Source organism: Camponotus floridanus, unplaced genomic scaffold, assembly GCF_003227725.1.
Source record: "Camponotus floridanus strain SB8 unplaced genomic scaffold, Cflo_v7.5 scaffold120, whole genome shotgun sequence".
Lineage (NCBI taxonomy): Eukaryota > Metazoa > Arthropoda > Insecta > Hymenoptera > Formicidae > Camponotus > Camponotus floridanus.
The window spans coordinates 354,046-374,897 of record NW_020229238.1 but is presented as its reverse complement, the minus strand read 5'-3'; the positions used below and the strand labels follow the sequence as shown (position 1 = coordinate 374,897).

At 24.1% G+C, this 20,852-nt stretch overlaps 3 protein-coding genes across 7 annotated transcripts; all 3 read left to right on the top strand.

Annotated features, from left to right (window-relative positions):
* Positions 1–5,202, top strand: LOC112639946. Its single transcript, XM_025415478.1, has 8 exons — positions 1–167; positions 817–927; positions 1,052–1,222; positions 2,174–2,432; positions 2,570–2,677; positions 2,743–2,833; positions 4,763–4,890; positions 5,064–5,202. The coding sequence occupies exons 3-8, from the start codon at positions 1,117–1,119 to the stop codon at positions 5,200–5,202; spliced, it is 831 nt and encodes a 276-aa protein (XP_025271263.1). The 5' UTR covers positions 1–167; positions 817–927; positions 1,052–1,116.
* A 2,767-nt stretch (positions 5,203–7,969) lies between these two features.
* Positions 7,970–13,044, top strand: LOC109610288. Of its 5 annotated transcripts, none has more exons than XM_025415441.1 (9): positions 7,970–8,167; positions 8,678–8,788; positions 8,971–9,061; positions 9,977–10,235; positions 10,373–10,474; positions 10,540–10,630; positions 12,432–12,559; positions 12,733–12,865; positions 12,938–13,044. In XM_025415441.1, exons 1-9 carry the CDS (start codon positions 8,024–8,026, stop codon positions 12,986–12,988), a joined length of 1,110 nt encoding a protein of 369 aa, XP_025271226.1. In that variant the 5' UTR covers positions 7,970–8,023; the 3' UTR covers positions 12,989–13,044. The 5 variants fall into 5 exon arrangements, with proteins under 5 accessions (XP_025271226.1, XP_025271225.1, XP_025271228.1 ...); XM_025415440.1 differs by having other exon boundaries at positions 8,971–9,088; XM_025415443.1 differs by lacking the exons at positions 12,432–12,559; positions 12,938–13,044 and adding an exon at positions 11,520–11,640 and having other exon boundaries at positions 8,971–9,088; positions 12,733–12,798.
* A 3,360-nt stretch (positions 13,045–16,404) lies between these two features.
* Positions 16,405–20,342, top strand: LOC109610454. Its single transcript, XM_025415447.1, has 8 exons — positions 16,405–16,683; positions 17,170–17,280; positions 17,463–17,580; positions 18,467–18,725; positions 18,863–18,970; positions 19,036–19,126; positions 20,060–20,192; positions 20,265–20,342. The coding sequence occupies exons 1-7, from the start codon at positions 16,540–16,542 to the stop codon at positions 20,063–20,065; spliced, it is 837 nt and encodes a 278-aa protein (XP_025271232.1). The 5' UTR covers positions 16,405–16,539; the 3' UTR covers positions 20,066–20,192; positions 20,265–20,342.
* Positions 20,343–20,852: the final 510 nt, after the last annotated feature.

The following is a 20,852-nucleotide window of genomic DNA, read 5'->3' as shown; positions in this document are numbered from 1 at the left end:
TACATCTCAAACTTCGCAAAGAAATGAACAACATGAAAGGTGATTATTTCAGTTTAAATAAGATTCTTTTGCTCATTCTTGGCTTGTGGCCGTATCAACAATCAAATTTCGCTCGATTTCAATTTATTCTTCTATCTAGTATTCTGACGACAAATGTTATATTTCAGGTAAATTTTAAAATAAATTAATAAATTTTAAAAATATATCATATAATAATATTTTTACATGATGAATTACTGCTAAATAAACTTTTCCCATATAAAATTTAAAAATCAATTAAGTCAAAATAAAATTATATTATGTCAAAATTATAATTCGTACATATATACACATATGAATATAAACATATATATACATATATATATATATATATATAATATATATATGAGAATTAAAACGCAAATACATAAAAAATAAATAATAATTAAACACACGCACTTATACACTTGTATAATTTTATATATATATATATATATATATATATATATATATGTATATATATATATATGTATAAAATTACACAAGTGTATAAGTGCGTGTGTTTAATTATTATTTATTCTTTATGTATTTGCGTTTTAATTCTCATATATATATATATATATATATATATATATATATATATATTCTATATTTTCTCAAATATTATCATATTAATAGATTCGTTATAAATATTATCAAATTTTTTAGAAAAGATTTAATATTATAGAATTCACAATTTATTTTTTTATATGCCTGCGTGTGCATGTACGCGAGTGACTTTAGAGGAATAATTTGACAATGCAAACTTGTATGTAAATATGAAATTATTATTTACAGTACATAATATTTTTCTTACAAAGACGGACTCCAAACTTCACCAAAGATCTAGCTTCCATATTTATGTTTACTCTTTTTATGATAAAATACAACATGTTCTCTGTTAAAGCTGTAAGTTAACTTGGAGAGTTGGAAGTTTATGCAACTGAAACTTTATAAATTGATAATTTACTTGTTGACGAGACAAATATACGTAACGAATAAGTACACTATGTTTTCTGACATTATTATGTAGAATTGATATATAGAAAAGTGATAAGAAATGATATATGGTTACTAAAACAACAGATAAAGGATTTAATGGAACAACTACTGCATGTGTGTAATGAATTAAAAGATGAAAGAGAAATTGCTATTATAGACGCATATGGATGTAACGGCAAACGTTATACTATTGCACTTACAGGTAAGATAATAATTTAGATTTGCATGTTACGTTTTCTTCTTAACTCGCAAGAGCTTTTAAGATATTACATTGGGAAAAACGAAAAATTGATTTCGAAATTGTAAGTTGTAATTACAATTGTTCTCCGTTTACAAGTTGTTGTTGTAATTACAATTGTTCTCCGTTTATAATTTTTATTTAATATATGATTTATCTTTCATTTTCCTTTTTGCACTCTTTTTTTCTTTCTTCACCATTCTTTTCTTGATCTTCTAACAACGTCTCGTGTAATCTACGTAAATGTTAATCACAATGACAAATGTTTTCAAATCTCAAATAATAGAAAGGCAACGTAGCAATTAATAGCATAAAAATTTATTAAAAATACATTAACTGAAAAAATTATATTTTATTGATTACTTCAGATAAAATATTAATACAATTAAATATAAAAACATATAATTATATATAAAATTTTCTCTTTTGCATAACCTCTGGCCATATACACAAATAATAAAAAGAGTCATTAAAAAATAATTAGATAAATAGTTTTTGAAACCTTGGAAGCAATGCAATTTAAAGAAGTGAAGAAAATATTCATAAGTAATTATATATAAATTTACATATGATCATATGTAAGCAATTTCTACTTATTTCTTCAAATTTTGATTTTTCTGAAATAAATAATTCGAAAAAAATTTTAATTATTTTTCAATTATTTTCTTCTTATTATTTTTCTTATTTTTTTATGCATACAAAAACAAAAATCATACAAGAAAAAGAAAAATATGTGGATATACTTTAAATGTAATTTTATATGCTTGTAATTATAAATGTTTGTATTTTTTTCATTTATACACGGATTTTTTCCCGAATATGTATACACACATCAATGTAAAATAATGATTAAACTAATTTAAAAACCTTATGTGTGGCAAAAATATAAGTGACAATTTTCTAATACTTTTTTAGTACTTGTCGTTTTTACCATATCGACTTTTATCGTTGTATCATTTTGGTCGGATATTTTGAACGTTTTTTTGTCGACAAACACATCAAGATCATATAACTTGATCATATCGAAGCATTTAATCGATCAAGAGAAGTATTTTTATATGATACTGCTGCATAATATTATATCATTTTCCATCGGTCTAACCGCATTATTAGCGATAGGAACAATGTTTTTTACGTATCTTCAATACGTTTGCGGGATGTTTAAAATTGCCAGGTATTGATATGAACGTCATAAAGATTTGGAGAATTTATTATTTGTAAACTAAAGAAAATAGTTTTTAAACTTAACTGCAAAATCTATGTATTTGATAAAAATAATTCCTGCAACTAAAACACAAACATCATCTATAGCTACCGTATCAAACAGGCAATGAACGTTGATATGTTACGAAATCAAAAAGACATTTTCATATTGAAAAGTTTAATTTGCGCTGTAAATATTCATCGACAAGCTATAAAGTTTGTATGAATCAAATAATATGCGTACGTTGTGCAAAAATATTAACAAATTTTTATTTTTAAAGATTGTCTAAACACTTACAATACAGTTGCGAAACAATGATGTTCTATTTAATAGCATTTGGAGTAGGCTTGGTGAGCCTCAATCTGTTTCGAGTAAGTGATTTTGTTTCATTGTTAAATTATTATTTCTATTATAATTTTATTACATTAAATACTCTTTATTAAATACGACAAGAATCGCTTTCAACGATTCAATGAAATAAAATAAAAGTAATGAAGTAAAAAAACAGTAATCATTTTCCATAATTACTTTTGATACTGAATCCAGTTTATAATTTGTTATCACGTCGTTATTTTGAAGAATTTGCGATTAAATTTTTAAAAAAGATTATTTTTATATATTCTATATTTATATGCATTTCAAAAGTTATCATGTTATAACTTTGATATATATATTGAAGAAATTTTGCTGCAATCAATAATTATATGGTTGGAACAATTAATTAAAAATTATTTTAAAAGAGAAATTTATTATGTTGATTAAAGAAATAGTTATGAGTAATATAGGGTCTATTAAATAAAATTATGAATTAGATCATTGAGGCTCTATCAAATATATTCAATATATTTAATCTTTGGAGATATCCCAGATTGCTACACACGAGTTTGATGTATCAAAATTGAACTCAAAATAGCAAAAAACATCAATGTATGGAATTTTAAAATAAAAAATCCTAACTTTTTTATTTCGTTTTCTTGAATTAAAGATTTTGATATGAGATTCGTTTTCAGCAATCTAGAAAACTTTTATGAAGAAAAAAAAATAATAAATATATTTTCAAATCCTAATTTATTTACTTTATGTTTAATATTAGGTATATAACTAAGTTCCCGCTGTTTTCTTACTTGTAAAATACATCTATTTCAATAAGAAAATGAATTAATATATTAATCAAAATATAATCCATTGTTTTCTATGATTTTTTCCAATCTTTTTTGCAAAAGTTGGATTTCTCAACAATAGGACAACTTGTTTTCTAGAGCAATCCATTGATCGATGCATTTTTGGACTTCTTCGGAATTGGAAAAATGTATCGGCGAGCGCGTGTTGTATTGACCGGAGAAGATAGTAATCCGATGACGCCAAGTCTGTAGAATAGAGGTTGGTGCGGGAGAATTTCGTATTCGAGCTTCAATAGTTCTTTTACAATTCTTGCAACATGAAGTCGCGCGTTGTCATGCAAAAGAATCACCTTACATCGATCAGTGGTTTTTTTCGCATCAATTCATCATTCAATCGGTATAATTGTTGTTGGTAGTGGTCAGCAGTGACTGTTTCAGAAATCAATCGACGAGCTCAGCTGCAGTTTTATTTAAATCAAAGTAGTGAAGAAGTACATCGAACAAACAACTTATCACATTTAATTTTAAATCGATACAAAAAATATTTCTTTCATAAAAAATGGATCTTTGGGCACTCAATTTTATTGACAAACGCCTAACTTTACTACATTTGCAACTGAAGCCATTTAATTATGAGCGACGGAACCTTAATTATATTCCTAATATAATACAATATGGAATTATAATCAATTATAATCAATTAATAATTATAATCATAATAATAATTATAATCATTTGATTATAATTAATAATTATAATCAAATAATTTTTGTGGATATTGAACATTTTAATTTAACATATTATATAAATTACATATTATATAAAAATTATTTGATTATAATAAAAATTATAATCAAATAATTTTTTGTAAAGATGAACGTTTTAGTTTAACATATTTAACTAATTAGAATATAAAATTTTATAACGTCAAATAGGACAGTTATAACACTGTAAAATACATTAAACTTACAAATAGGAAGAAATAAAAATCAATAACATGCTTCTTTTACAATTTTAACCGCAAATTTCTCGAAGTTGAGACGTGATGTAATTTAAGGACCAAAAATATATTTAGCGTCCAAAATGATAAAAGTTTATTATTCTTTCTTTTTGTGTTTAGCAGTTTTTTTATAATTATATTACCAGCGTGAAACGTTCGATTAATCTTAGATCTTTTAGATTGCATCATTTGAAGAGGGATTGATATTGCCTTTTTTATATACAGTTATCGCCATTTTATATATGTTTTTGGCCAATTATATTGGTCAAATTATAACGAACCATAATCACTACGTATTTAATACTGCGTAAGAAACGTACCTGTAAAACAGTACACATTATAACTCATACTGTCACATCAAATATAGAAGTTAATATTCTGCAAAACAAGCACAATGATGAAATTTATCGATAAAAAATCATTCCCGATGCGTTTCAGAGATTTTATTGAACAATTTGTCTCTTATAATCCATTTTCTAGGTATAACGTACAATGGTATATAGCTCCATTGCATATACAGAGAATAATATTATTTCTGTTACAAAGAGACTCGAAAAATTTTACTTTAAGCGTCGGTGGACTGTTCGTTGCATCTATAGAGTGCTTTGCTACGGTATGAAAGAAAAGAAAATCAAATATATCTAATTCAGCATAAATCATAAATATAAGATAGTTTGTATTCTAGCTAGTGAAGACTTCAGTATCTTATTTTACAGTCATATATTCTACACGATGATAAAATTGTAATAATTTGAATTGTAAAAGCATGGTAAGAGAGAGCATAATCATAATAAGGAGATAATATTGTTATGTAAAAATTATACATATATATATATATATATATATATATTTATATATTCTCGTTTTATATGTTATAGAAATTAAAACTTTTATTGTGGTATATGGTTTAGAAATACTGAATTAATATAAAGAAGAATGTAGAAGAATAAAATTACTCAATTTATGATATTATTGCACATTACATTTTTATTTCACGTAGCATATAGTTACTTCAAGTATAATAAAGATTTAATTATTTTAAATTGTTTTAAAAAACTTAATATTACTATGTGAAATTATTTACACTTATTTGTGAATATTTTAAACAATAACAGAAGACATTGTACTTGTATTTTAATATTTTAGTACTTTCCTACGATATGAGATAGAAGATATAATAAAATATATCCAATATGATATTTAAAATATATTTATAAATATATCTATAAATATATCTATAAATATGTTTATAAATATATCTAAATTTATATAAATATAACAAAATATATCTAATGTATTTAATGTATATGATAATCATAAATATACAGGGTGTCCTAAACCACCCATACACCCCTTTTCTTTCAAAAACTAAACATTTTAGAGAAAAACGTTTTCAACAAAAATTGTATGGTTTTGAGGGGAACATAAGATGGTGTCCTAAGATATTTTTCATTTTAGTTAGTGAAGACCTCAGTATCTTATTTTACAGTTATATATTCTACACGATAAAGAGATTGTAATAGTTTGAATTATATAAAAGCACGATAAGAAAGAGTATAGTTAGAATAAAGAAACAACATTATTTTCGTATAATTGTTATATATACTAGAAAAATAAAAACATCTACTTATAACGTACAGTTTAGAGCTGGAAGTTTTCCCATGTAGAAACACAGGAAAACAAAATTTATTTTAAGATATTCATTAAACGTACGCAACGAATTGGAATTGAATATAACGTGTACATCAAGTACAATAACGTATAATAAATTTAATATTTCATTATTTAATATTACTTCCAATTGTGATATCATAATATTTCTACTTTTCTTTAATATGACACATTTTTGAATAAATAGTACTCGTAAATTATTTAAATTTAAAGTTTTTAATAACATATATGTATATTGAATTTAAAAAAATATAATTACGTAAAAATTATATATAATAACAAATAATGTTACTATAGCGGCAACGGAAATCTTCCTGTGCCGTTCGTCTATTTTTATTTTTTTAATTCGAAATCTTGTTAATTTATATTGTACGTTCGACTAATTCGAAAATAACTTTGTACTTTACCGATTATATTTGGCTCAAAAATGTTCGAAGTGAGGAGAATATTTTTTTCGAAGACTGTACAAGAGTGCATCCATGCGTGTATCCACTAGAATGAAAAGGGGAAAGAGCATTTACTGAGTAATATTTTTAGTTTTTTATTGATCGTTTTAATCGTATATACATTTCACGAAAAAATTTATTAAGTTGCCTGTATTTAAAAAAATTTATTAAGTTGCCTGTATTTGATTTTATTTAATTTCATTTCAAATGTCCTAAATAATTATTAATTTTATTATTATCTTTCTAATTTAATTATTATATTTTTAATTTAATTCAATTTTAGATTCTATATTTTTACATAATTACTTCTTTTAATATTTTAATATTTTTCTTCAAGTCGTTTAAATATTTATGTTCTATTTTTATTTTTCCTGTATTGATGTGATCGAATATTATAATATAAAGTGAAAAATGTATATGTCACACAAATTTGTATCTATAGAAAAATCTATTTATAACTTAACTTGTTAGTCTTTCATCATGTTATCCATTATTAAAAATTCATTTGCCAGTCAAATCAAAATGATATTTTCGTAATTGACACTTCCTTAAGAGAAAAACCTAAACTTTTCAAAATATTAATTTATTTATCAATTTTTCCGTTTTTGTAGATTATAAAGTTTTCAAAGATGATCAAGATTTTTAGTAAGTTTCGAGAAAATAGATTATTAATTTTAAATGATAATAAAAATTAGTTAATTTATATACATAATTACGATTATATATAAATGTTCTCTTTCATGACATGTTTGGTTACCTTTTAAGCTTTTAAAATATCATAATGTTAATTGCGCTAATTTGAGATTTAAAAATGTCGTGTGCTGTTTTGATTAATTCATCTTCAAAAATAACACGAGCTTTAATACAAATAAACCAGATACTAGAAAACTTAAAACTAAATGCTTCTCGAGGAGCAAGCATATGTTATGAATGCGTGCACTAAATTGAAGAGCATAAATTTGTTGCGACAAAAAAAAAATGATCATTACGCGTGCGCGACTTTCGCATAAATAATTAATAATAATTTCCTCAATAAATTTTTTTTTTCTTACCCTATGGAAAAAAAGACACTCGCTCAATTTCCACCCTTATCAAATTGATCGCGAAATTAGAGACTATATGAAAAACACTGTTAGAAAATACGAATTATTATGATCTTAAGGTAGTATCTTATATCATCATTATATAAAATTAAGTAATTTGTGCTCAAATTTACTCTAGAGCAGAGAAGCAAATAATAGTTGAACGATCGATGGAAAATGGTGGGGACAAGAGTAATTCTTATCGGCACTTCGTCACATACATCTCAGACTTCGCAAAGAAATGAACAACATGAAAGGTGATTATTTCAGTTTAAATAAGATTCTTTTGCTCATTCTTGGCTTGTGGCCGTATCAACAATCAAATTTCGCTCGATTTCAATTTATTCTTCTATCTAGTATTCTGACGACAAATGTTATATTTCAGGTAAATTTTAAAATAAATTAATAAATTTTAAAAATATATCATATAATAATATTTTTACATGATGAATTACTGCTAAATAAACTTTTCCCATATAAAATTTAAAAATCAATTAACTCAACATAAAATTATATTATGTCAATATTATAATTCGTACATATATACACATATGAATATATACATATATATATATATATATGAGAATTAAAACGCAAATACATGTAGAATAAATATTAAACACACGCACTTATATACTTGTGTAATTCTGTATATATATATATATATATATATATCTAAATATATATATATATATATTCTATATTCTATATTTTCTCAAATATTATCATATTAATAGGTTCGTTATAAATATTATCAATTTTTATTAGAAAAGATTTAATATTATAGAATTCACAATTTATTTGTTCATATGCCTGCGTGTATGTGCGCGAGTGACTTTGGAGGAATAATTTTACAATGCAAACTTGTATGTAAATATGAAATTATTATTTACAGTATATAATACTTTTCTTACAAAGACAGACTCCAAACTTCACCAAAGATCTAGGTCCCATATTTATGTTTACTGTCTTTATGATAAAATACAACATGTTCTCTGTTAAAGCTGTAAGTTAACTTGGAGAGTTGGAAGTTTATACAACTAAAACTAAACTTTATAAATTGATAATTTACTTGTTGACGAGACAAATATACGTAACGAATAAGTACACTATGTTTTCTGACATTATTATGTAGAATTGATATATAGAAAAGTGATAAGAAATGATATATGATTACTAAAACAACAGGTAAAGGATTTAATGGAACAACTACTGCATGTGTGTAATAAATTAAAAGATGAAAAAGAAATTGCTATTATAGACGCATATGGATGTAACGGTAAGCGTTATACTATTGCACTTACAGGTAAGATAATAATTTAGATTTGCATGTTACGTTTTCTTCTTAACTCGCAAGTTCTTTTAAAATATTACATTGGAAAAAACAAAAAATTGATTTCGAAATTGTAAGTTGTAATTAAAATTGTTCTCCGTTTACAATTTTTATTCAATATATGATTCATCTTTCATTTTGTTTTTTGCACTCTCTTTTTCTTTCTTCGTCACTCTCCTTTTTACCTTCTAACAACGTCTCGTAATCTACGTAAATGTTAATCACAATAACAAATGTTTTTAAATCTTAAATAATAGAAAGGCAACGTAGCAATTAATAGCATAAAAATTTATTAAAAATACATTAACTGAAAAAATTATATTTTATTGATTAGTTCAGATAAAATATTAATACAATTAAATATAAAAACATATAATTATATATATAATTTTCTCGTTTGCATAACCTCTGGTCATATTTACAAATAATAAAAAGAATCATTAAAAAATAATTAGATAAATAGTTTTTGAAACCTTAGAAGCAATGCAATTTAAAGAAGTGAAGAAAATATTCATAAGTAATTATATATAAATTTATATATGATTATATATAAGCAATTTCTACTTATTTCTTCAATTTTGATTTTTCTGAAATAAATAATTCGAAAAATATTCTAATTACTTTTCAATTATTTACTTCTTATTATTTTTCTTATTTTTTTATGCATACAAAAACAAAAATGATACAAGAAAAAGAAAAATATGTGGATATACTTTAAATGTAATTTTATATGTTTGTATTTTATACACGGATTTTTTCCCGAATATATATACACACATCAATGTAAGATAATGATTAAACTAATTTAGAAACCTTATGTGTGGCATAAATATAAGTGACAATTTTCTAATACTTTTTTAGTACTTGCCGTTCTTACCATATCAACTTTTATCGTTGTGTCATTTTGGTCGAATATTTTGAACGTTTTTTTATCGACAAACACATCCAGATCATATAACTTGATCATATCGAAGCATTTAATCGATCAAGAGAAGTATTTTTATTTGATACTGCTGCATAATATTATGTCATTTTCCATCGGTCTAACTGCATTATTAGCGACAGGAACAATGTTTTTTACGTATCTTCAATACGTTTGCGGGATGTTTAAAATTGCCAGGTATTGTTATGAACGTCATAAAGATTTGGAGAATTTATTATTTTTAAACTAAAGAAAATAGTTTTTAAACTTAACTGCAAAATCTATGTATTTGATAAAAATAATTCCTGCAACTAAAACACAAACATCATCTATAGCTACCGTATCAAACAGGCAATGAACGTTGACATGCTACGAAATCACATTTTCATATTGAAGAGTTTAATTTGCGCTGTAAATATTCATCGACAAGCTATAAAGTTTGTATGAATTAAATAATATGTGTACGTTGTGCAAAAATATTAACAAATTTTTATTTTTAAAGATTGTCTAAACACTTACAATACAGTTGCGAAACAATGATGTTCTATTTAATAGCATTTGGAGTAGGCTCGTTGAGCCTCAATCTGTTTCGAGTAAGTGATTTTGTTTCATTGTTAAATTATTATTTCTATTATAATTTTCATTATTACATTAAATACTCTTTATTAAATACGGCAAGAATCGCTTTCACCGATTCAACGAAATAAAATAAAAGTATAAAAAAAACAGTAATCATTTTCCATAATTACTTTTGATGCTGATTCCAGTTTATAATTTGTTATCATGTCGTTATTTTGAAGAATTTGCGGTTAAATTTTCAAAAAAGAATGTTTTTATATATTCTAAATTTATATGCATTTCAAATGTTATCATGTTATAACTTTGATATATATATTAAAGAAATTTTGCTGCAATCAATAATTATATTGTTGGAACAATTAAATAAAAATTATTTTAAAAGAGAAATTTATTATGTTGATTAAAGAAATATTTATGAGTAATATAGGGTCTATTAAATAAAATTATGAATTAAATCATTGAGGCTCTATCAAATATATTCAATATATTTAATCTTTGAAGATATCCCAGATTCATGCACACGAGTTTGATGTTTCAAAATTGAACTCAAAATAGCAAAAAAATCAATATAAGGAATTTTAAAATAAAATATCCTAACTTTTTTATTTCGCTTTCTTGAATTAAAGATTTTAATATGAGGTTCGTTTTTAGCAATCTAGAAAACTTTTATGAAAAAAATAAAATATTTCATATATTCTCAAATTCTAATTTATTTACTTTATGTTTAATATTAGGTATATAACTAAGTTCTCTGTTTTTCTACTTGAAAAATATTGTACATCTATTTCAATAAGAAAATGAATTAATATATTAATCAAAATATAATCCATTGTTTTCTATGATTTTTTCCAATCTTTTTTGCAAAAGTTGGATTTCTCAACAATAGGACAACTTGTTTTCTAGAGCAATCCATTGATCGATGCATTTTTGGACTTCTTCGGAATTGGAAAAATGTATCGGCGAGCGCGTGTTGTATTGACCGGAGAAGATAGTAATCCGATGAAGCCAAGTCTGGAGAATAGAGGTTGGTGCGGGAGAATTTCGTATTCGAGCTTCAATAGTTCTTTTACAATTCTTGCAACATGAGGTCGCGCGTTGTCATGCAAAAAAATCATCTTACATCGATCACTGGCCTTTTTCGCATCAATTCATCATTCAATCGATATATAATTGTTGGTAGTGGTCAGCAGTGACTGTTTCAGAAATCAATCGATGAGTTTCAGCTGCAGTTTTATTTAAATCAAAATAGTAAATAAGTACATCAAACAAACAACTTATCACATTTAATTTTAAATTGATACAAAAAATATCTCTTTCATAAAAAATGGAACTTTAGGCACTCAATTTTATTAACAAATGCCTAACTTCACTACATTTGCAAGCCATTTAATTATGAGCGACGGAAACTTAGTTATATTCCTAATATACAATATGGAATTATAATCAATTAATAATTATAATCATAATTATAATTAATAATTATAATCAAATAATTATTTGTGAAGATTGAACGTTTTAATTTAACATATTTAATTAATTAGAATATAAAATTTTATAACATCAAATAGGACAGTTATAACACTGCAAAATACATTAAACTTAAAAATAGGAAGAAATAAAAATCAATTACATGCTTCTTTTGCAATTTCAACCGCAAATTTCTCGAAGTTGTGACGTGATGTAATTTAACGACCGAAAATATAATTAGCATTCAAAACGTTGAAAGTTTATTATTCTTTCTTTTTGTGTTTAGCAGTTATTTTTTTTAAATTATATTACCAGCGTAAAACGTCCGATTAATCTTAGATCTTTTAGATTGCATCATTTGAAGAGGGATTGATATTGCCTACTTTATATACAGTTATCACCATTTTATATATGTTTTTGGCTAATTATATTGGTCAAATTATAACGAACCATAATCACTACGTATTTAATACTGCGTAAGAAACGTACCTGTAAAACAGTACGCATTATAACTCATACTGTTACATCAAATATAGAAATTAATATTCTGCGAAACAAGCACAATGAGGAAATTTATCGATAAAAAATCATTCCCAATGCGTTTCAGAGATTTTATTGAACAATTTGTCTCTTATAATCCATTTTCTAGATATAACGTTCAGTGGTATATAGCTCCATTGCATATACAGAGAATAATATTATTTCTGTTACAAAGAGACTCGAAAAATTTTACTTTGAGCGTCGGTGGATTGTTCGTTGCATCTGTAGAGTGCTTTGCTACGGTATGAAAGAAGAGAAAATCAAATATATCTAATTCAGCATAAATCATAAATATAAGATGGTTTGTATTCTAGCTAGTGAAGACCTCAGTATCTTATTTTACAGTCATATATTCTACACGATGATAAAATTGTAATAATTTGAATTGTAGAAGCATGGTAAGAGAGAGCATAATCATAATAAGGAGATAATATTGTTATATAAAAATTATATATATATATATATGTATATAAATTTATATATTCTTTTTTTATATATTATAGAAATTCAAACTTTTATTTTAGTATATGATTTAGAAATACTGAACTAATATAAAGAAGAATGTAGAAGAATAAAATTAGTCAATTCATGATATTATTGCACATTACATTATTACTGCACATTATTATTGCACATTTTTTAATTTCACGTAGCATATAGTTACTTCAAGTATAATAAAGATTTAATTATTTTAAATTGTTTTGAAACACTTAATATTACTATGTGAAATTATTTACACTCATTTGTGAATATTTTAAACAATAACAGAAGACATTGTATTTTAATATTTTAGTGCTTTCCTATGATATGGGATAGAAGTTATAGTAAAATATATCCAATATGATATTTAAAATATATTTATCAATATATCTATAAATATATCTATAAATATATTTATAAATATATCTAAATTTATCTAAATATAGCAATGTATTTAATGATAATCAATATGATAATCATAAATATATAAGATATTTTTCATTTTAGCTAGTGAAGACCTTTTATTTTACAGTTATATATTCTACACGATAACGAGATTGTAATAGTTTGAATTATATAAAAGCACGATAAGAAAGAGTATAGTTAAAATAAAGAAGCAACATTATTTTCTTATAATGTTATATATATTAGAAAAATAAAAACATTTACTTATAACGTATAGTTTAGAGCTGGAAAATTTCTCTTGTATAGGAACATAATGTATGGGAACAAAATTTCAAGATATTCATTGCGCGTGTGCAACGAATTAGAATTGAATGTACAGGGTGTTTTATCAACATACAGCTCAATACGACGGATTGACCGCTCATAGGAGCGCAAAAAAAATAAAATAAACTTAAACTTAATATAACTCTTAACATTATATCAATAATTCCCATATATTATATATATGATTGCAATAATATAATAATATAATAATAATATTATAATATTATAATATTATTGAAATCATATGTAGATGAGAATTATTGATATACATGTTAAAAGTTATATTATAATAATAATAATATTATACTATTATAATATTATTGAAATCATATGTAGATAAGGATTATTGATATACATGTTAAAAGTTATATTATAATAATAGTAATATTATAATATTATAACATTCTTTTAGATATATATTTCAAATATTCATGTCACAAGTTCACTATTCTGTGCAATTTAATTTTTTCTTCTAACAGCTTATTACGCGAAAATATACTTCGTCGAAAATTTACGCAAGTAATCTTTATTACTTATTCCTTCATTACCGGTCTTGCGCTCCTATGAGCAGGGAACCCTTCGTATTGAGCTGTATGTTGACGAAACATCGTGTACATCAAGTACAATAACATATAATAAACTTAATATTTAATTATTTAATATTACCTTCAGTTGTAATATCATCAACATATATAATATTTTTATTTAATAAGACACATTTTTAAATAAACAGTACTTGTAAGTTATTTGAGTTTATAGTTCAGTAACAGTAACATGTATGTATATTGAATTTAAAAAAAATATGATAATTATGCACTTTACGGACGACTTCACCGATTTCAATGATCTGGGGGCTGTAGCCACGCATATAGTTTGCAAGATAAAACAAAGTTCACATGGGGTTTTAACTTTTCATGCAAATCAAGGTTCATCTCAAACCAAATTTTAGTTTTAAATCAGAAATAGGTTTAGCTTAGGTTATATCTTGCGAAAGTGGAGCTCTTCTATAGAGGGGGCAGAACATACTGTATCCACGCATGTACATTTTACTTTGACTCCTAAAACATACATAATAATGTCTAAAAATTGCACATAATTCGTAGAAATTTTTTTATTAATAACTTTTTAATAAACGACAAGAGACACTTAAAACCTTTTGATACTTATTCAGGAGAGTGAGCTTGACAACATATGTCAAGATCATTGAAATCAGTGACATCATCCGTAAAGTGTATTACTAAAAATATAATTACGTAAAAATTATATTTAATAAGAAATAATATTAGTATAGTGGAAATTTTTACTGCGTCATTCGTCTATTTTTCTTTTTTTAATTTGAAATTTTGTTAATTTGCAATGTTCGACTAGTTCAAAAGTAACTTTGTACTTTACTTATTATATTTGGTTTGAAAATGTTCGAAATGTGGAGAATATTTTTTTCGAAGACTATACAGGAGTGCATCCATGCGTATATCTATTAGAATGAAAAGGGGAAAGAACATTTACTGAGTAATATTTTTAGCGTTTTATTGATTGTACACATTTTACGAAGAAATTTATTGAGTTGCGTGTGATATTTGATTTAACTTTATTTTAAATGTCCTAAATAATTAATAATTTTATTACTATATTTCTAATTTAGTTATTATATTTTTGATTTAATTCAATTTTAAGTTGTATATTTATAAGAAATTATTTCTTGTAATATTTTAATATTTTTCTTCAAGTCATATAAATATTTATGTTTTATTTTTACTTTCCCTTTATTGATGCGTTTGAATATTATAATATAAAAAGAATACAAAAAATGTTACACAAATTTAGTATTTATAGAAAAATCTATTTATAACTTAACTTAGTATTTCATCATGTTATCCTTTATTGAAAATTCATTTGCCAGTGAAATCAAAATGACATTTTTGTAATTGACACTTCCTTAAGAAAAAAACTAAACCTAAACCTTTAAAAATATTAATTTATTTATCAATTTTTTCATGTTTATAGATGATAATTAAAATTTTAGTAAGTTTCGAAAAAAATAGATTATTAATTTTAGATGATAAAAATTAATTAATTTGTATATATAATGACGGTTGTATATAAATGTATTCTCTCATGACAGGTTCGGTTGCCTTTAGCTTCTAAAATATCAAAATGTTAATTGCGCTAATTTAAGATTTAAAAATGTCATATGCAGTTTTGATTAATTCATCTTCAAAAATAATACGAGCTTTAATACAAATAAACCAGATACTAGAAAACTTAAAACTAAATGCTTCTCGAGGAGTAAGCATATGTCATGAATGCGTGCACTAAACTGAAGAGTATGAAATTGTGGCGTCAAAAAAGTGACGATTACGCATGCGCGACTTTCGCATAAATAATTTCCTCAATAAATATGTTTTCTTCTTATCCAATGGAAAAAAAGACAATCGCTCAATTTCCACCCTTATCAAATTGATCGTGAAATTAAAGGCTATATGAAAAACACTCTTAAAAAATGAGAAAATTCTCAAGGTAGTATCTTATATCATTATATCATCATTAGGAAATTAAGTAATTGGTGCTAAAATTTATACTACACAGAGAGAAATTTATACTATATAGGAGAGAAGTAAATAATAGTTGATCGATTGGTGGAAAATGGTGGGGACAAGAGTAATTCTTGTCCGCACTTCGTCACATACATCTCAGACCTTGCTAAGAAATGAAGAACATCAAAAGTGATTATTTCAGTCTAAATAAGATTCTTTTGCTCGTTATTGGCTTGTGGCCATACCAACAATCAAATTTCGCTCGATTTCAATTTATTCTTCTATCTAGTATTCTGACGACAAATGTTATATTTCAGGTAAATTTTAAAATAAATTTAATAAATTTTAAAAATAAATCATATAATAATATTTTTATATGATAAATTATTGCTAAATAAACTATTCCCATATAAAATTTAAAAATCAATTAAGTCAACATGAAATTATATTGTCAATATTATATTTCATATATATGTACACATGAATATAAACATATATATGAGAATTAAAACGCAAATACACACAGAATAAATATATATTAAACGCACGCACTTACACACTTGTATATATATATATATATATATATATATATATATATATATATATTCTATATTTCTTCAAATATTGTTATATTATATTAATAGATTCGTTATAAATATTATGAATTTTTTTAGAAAAGATTTAATATTATAGAATTCACAATTTATTTGTCCATATGTGTGCGTGTGTATGTGTGTGAGTGACTTTAGAGGAATAATTCTAAAATTCAAACTTGTATGTAAATATAAAATTATTATTTACAGTACATAATATTGCTCTTACAAAGATGGACTCCAGATTTCACTAAAGATCTAGCTTCCATATTTATGTTTACTCTCTTTATGATAAAATATAACATGTTCTCTGTTAAAGCTGTAAGTTAAATTATCGAGTTGGAAGTTTCTACATCTGAAAACTCTACAAATTGATAATTTACTTGTTGACGAGACAAATATACTTGACGAATAAGTTTTTACGCTATGTTTTCTGACATTATTATGTAGAATTGATATATAGAAAAGTGATAAGAAATGATATATGGTTACTAAAACAACAGATAAAGGATTTAATGGAACAACTACTGCATGTGTGTAATGAATTAAAAGATGAAAAAGAAATTGCTATTATAGACGCTTATGGATGTAGCGGCAAGCGTTATACTATTGCACTTACAGGTAAGATAATAATTTAGATTTGCATGTTACGTTTTCTTCTTAACTCGCAAGAGCTTTTAAAATATTACATTGGAAAAAACAAAAAATTGATTTCGAAATTGTAAGTTGTAATTACAATTGTTCTCCGTTTACAATTTTTATTCAATATATGATTCATCTTTCATTTTCTTTTTTGTACTCTCTTTTTCTTTCCTCATCACTCTCCTCTTTACCTTCTAACAACTCGTGTAATCGTGTAATCTACGTAAATGTTAATCACAATAACAAATGTTTTTAAATCTTAAATAATAGAAAGGCAACGTAGCAATTAATTGCATAAAAATCTATTAAAAATACATTAACTGAAAAAATTAAATTTTAAATGATATTATAATTATATATAAAATTTTCTCTTTTGCATAACCTCTGGCCATATACACAAATAATAAAGAGAGTAATTAAAAAATAGTTAGATAAATTGTTTTTAAAACTTTGAAAGCAATGCAATTTAAAGAAGTGAAGAAAATATTCATAAGTAATTATATATAAATTTATATATGATTATATATAAGCAATTTCTACTTATTTCTTCAAATTTTGATTTTTCTGAAATAAATAATTCGAAAAATATTGTAATTACTTTTTAATTATTTTCTTCTTATTATTTTTCTTATTTTTTTATGCATACAAAAACAAAAATGATACAAAAAAAGAAATATATGTGGATATACTTTAAATGTAATTTTATATGTTTGTAATTACATATGTTTCTATTTCATTTATACACGGATTTTTTCCCGAATATGTATACACACATCAATGTAAGATAATAATTAAACTAATTTAGAAACCTAATTTAGAAATGTGTGGCAAAAATATAAGTGAAAATTTTCTAATACTTTTTTAGTACTTGTCGTTTTTACCATATCGACTTTTATCGTTATGTCATTTTGGTCGGATATTTTGAAGGTTTTTTTATCGACAAACACATCAAGATCATATAACTTGATCATAACGAAGCATTTAATCGATCAAAAAAACTATTTTTATTTGATACTGCTGCATAATGTTATATCATTTTCCATCGGACTAACCGCATCATTAGCAATAGGAACAATGTTTTTTACGTATCTTCAATACGTTTGTGGGATGTTTAAAATTGCCAGGTATTGTTATGAACGTTATAAAGATTCGAAAAATTTATTATTTGCAAATTAAACAAAATAGTTTTTAAACTTAACTGCAAAATTTATGTATTTCATATAAATAATTCCTGCAACTAAAACACAAATATCATTTATAGTTACCGTATCAAACAAGCAATGAACGTTGACATGCTGCGAAATCAAAAAAACATTTTGATATTAAAGAGTTTAATTTACGCTGTGAATATTCATCGACAAGCTATAAAGTTTGTATAAATCAGATAATATGCATGCGTTATATAAGAATATTAACAAATTTTTATTTTTAAAGATTGTCTAAACACTTACAATACAGTTGCGAAACAATGATGTTCTATTTAATAGCATTTGGAGTAAGCTCAGTGAGCCTCAATCTGTTTCGAGTAAGTTTTCTTTGCTTCATTGTTATATTATTATTTCTATTTCTATTAAGTTCCATTATTACATAATAATACTCTTTATCAATGTAAGGAATTTTAAAATAAAAAATCCTAACTTTTTTATTTTGCTATCTTGAATTTGATAATTTTGAGATTCGTTTTTAGCGATCTATAAAACTTTTATATGAAAAAAAAACATTTGATATATTTTTAAATCCTAATTTATTTACTTTACGTTTAATACAATAAAATATTAAATTATAATCAATAAATAATTATAATCATAATTATAATTAATAATTATAATCAAATAATTTTTTGTAAAAATTAAAAATTTTAATCTAACATATTTAATTAATTAGAATATAAAATTTTGTAACATCAAATAGGATAGTTATAACGCTGTAAAATACATTAAACTTAAAAATAGGAAGAAATAAAAATCAATAACATGCTTCTTTTGCAATTTTAACCACAAATTTCTCGAAGTTGTGACGTGATGTAATTTAACGACCGAAAATATAATTAGCATTCAAAACGTTGAAAGTTTAGTATTCTTTCTTTTTATGTTTAGGAGTTCTTTTTTTTAATTATATCATCAGCGTGAAACGTTCGATTAATCTTAGATCTTTTAGATTGCATCATTTGAAGAGGGATTGATATTGCCTTTTTTATATACAGTTATCGCCATTTTATATATGTTTTTAGCCAATTATATTGGTCAAATTATAACGAACCATAATCATCACGTATTTACTACTGCGTAAGAAACGTATCTGTAAAACAGTACGCATGATAACTCATACTGTTACATCAAATATAGAAATTAATATTCTGCAAAACAAGCACAATGATGAAATTTATCGATAAAAAATCATTCCCGATGCGTTTCAGAGATTTTATTGAACAATTTGTCTCTTATAATTCATTTTCTAGGTATAACGTTCAGTGGTATATAGCTCCATTGCATATACAGAGAATAATATTATTTCTGTTACAAAGGAACTCGAAAAGTTTTACTTTGAGCGTCGGTGGACTGTTCGTTGCATCTATAGAGTGCTTTGCTACGGTATGAGAGAAAAGAAAATCAAATATATCTAATTCTGCATAAATCATAAATATAAGATAATTTTTATTCTAGCTAGTGAAGACCTCAGTATCTTATTTTACAGTCATATATTCTACACGATGATGAAATTGTAATAATTTGAATTGTAAAAGCACGGTAAGAGAGAGCATAATCATAATAAGGAGATAATATTGTTATATAAAAAATTATATATATGTATATATATATATATATATATATATTCATATATTATAGAAATTAAATCTTATATTTTAGCATATGGTTTAGAAATACTGAACTAATATAAAGAAGGATAAAATTACTGAACTAATATACAGAAGAATAAAATTACTCAATTTATGATATTATTACACATTACATTTTTATTGCATGTAATTTATAGTTACTTCAAGTATAATAAAGATTAAATTATTTTAAATTATTGTAAAAACTTAATATTACAATGTGGAATTATCTTTACTCATTTGTATGTTAATACAAATGAGTAAAGATTAAACAACAACAGAAGACATTGTACTTGTATTTTAATATTTTAGGCTAATTTTAGAATAATAGAAATATTATAATTAATAATTAAAATATATTAATTCATAATTCTTTAATTATTCTTTATAAAAATTAATTAAATTAATTAAATTG

Excerpts from the sequence above, each read along its gene's own strand:
- LOC112639946 (XM_025415478.1), top strand. The coding sequence starts at position 1,117 with ATGGAACAACTACTGCATGTGTGTAATGAATTAAAAGATGAAAGAGAA. Across the intron at positions 2,433-2,569 it reads GGGATGTTTAAAATTGCCAG|CTACCGTATCAAACAGGCAA; the intron begins GTATTGATATGA and ends CATCATCTATAG. Across the intron at positions 2,678-2,742 it reads ATTCATCGACAAGCTATAAA|ATTGTCTAAACACTTACAAT; the intron begins GTTTGTATGAAT and ends TTATTTTTAAAG.
- LOC109610454 (XM_025415447.1), top strand. The coding sequence starts at position 16,540 with ATGAAGAACATCAAAAGTGATTATTTCAGTCTAAATAAGATTCTTTTG. Across the intron at positions 17,281-17,462 it reads ACATGTTCTCTGTTAAAGCT|ATAAAGGATTTAATGGAACA; the intron begins GTAAGTTAAATT and ends CTAAAACAACAG. Across the intron at positions 18,726-18,862 it reads GGGATGTTTAAAATTGCCAG|TTACCGTATCAAACAAGCAA; the intron begins GTATTGTTATGA and ends TATCATTTATAG.
- LOC109610288 (XM_025415440.1), top strand. The coding sequence starts at position 8,024 with ATGAACAACATGAAAGGTGATTATTTCAGTTTAAATAAGATTCTTTTG. Across the intron at positions 8,168-8,677 it reads CGACAAATGTTATATTTCAG|TATATAATACTTTTCTTACA; the intron begins GTAAATTTTAAA and ends TATTATTTACAG. Across the intron at positions 10,475-10,539 it reads ATTCATCGACAAGCTATAAA|ATTGTCTAAACACTTACAAT; the intron begins GTTTGTATGAAT and ends TTATTTTTAAAG.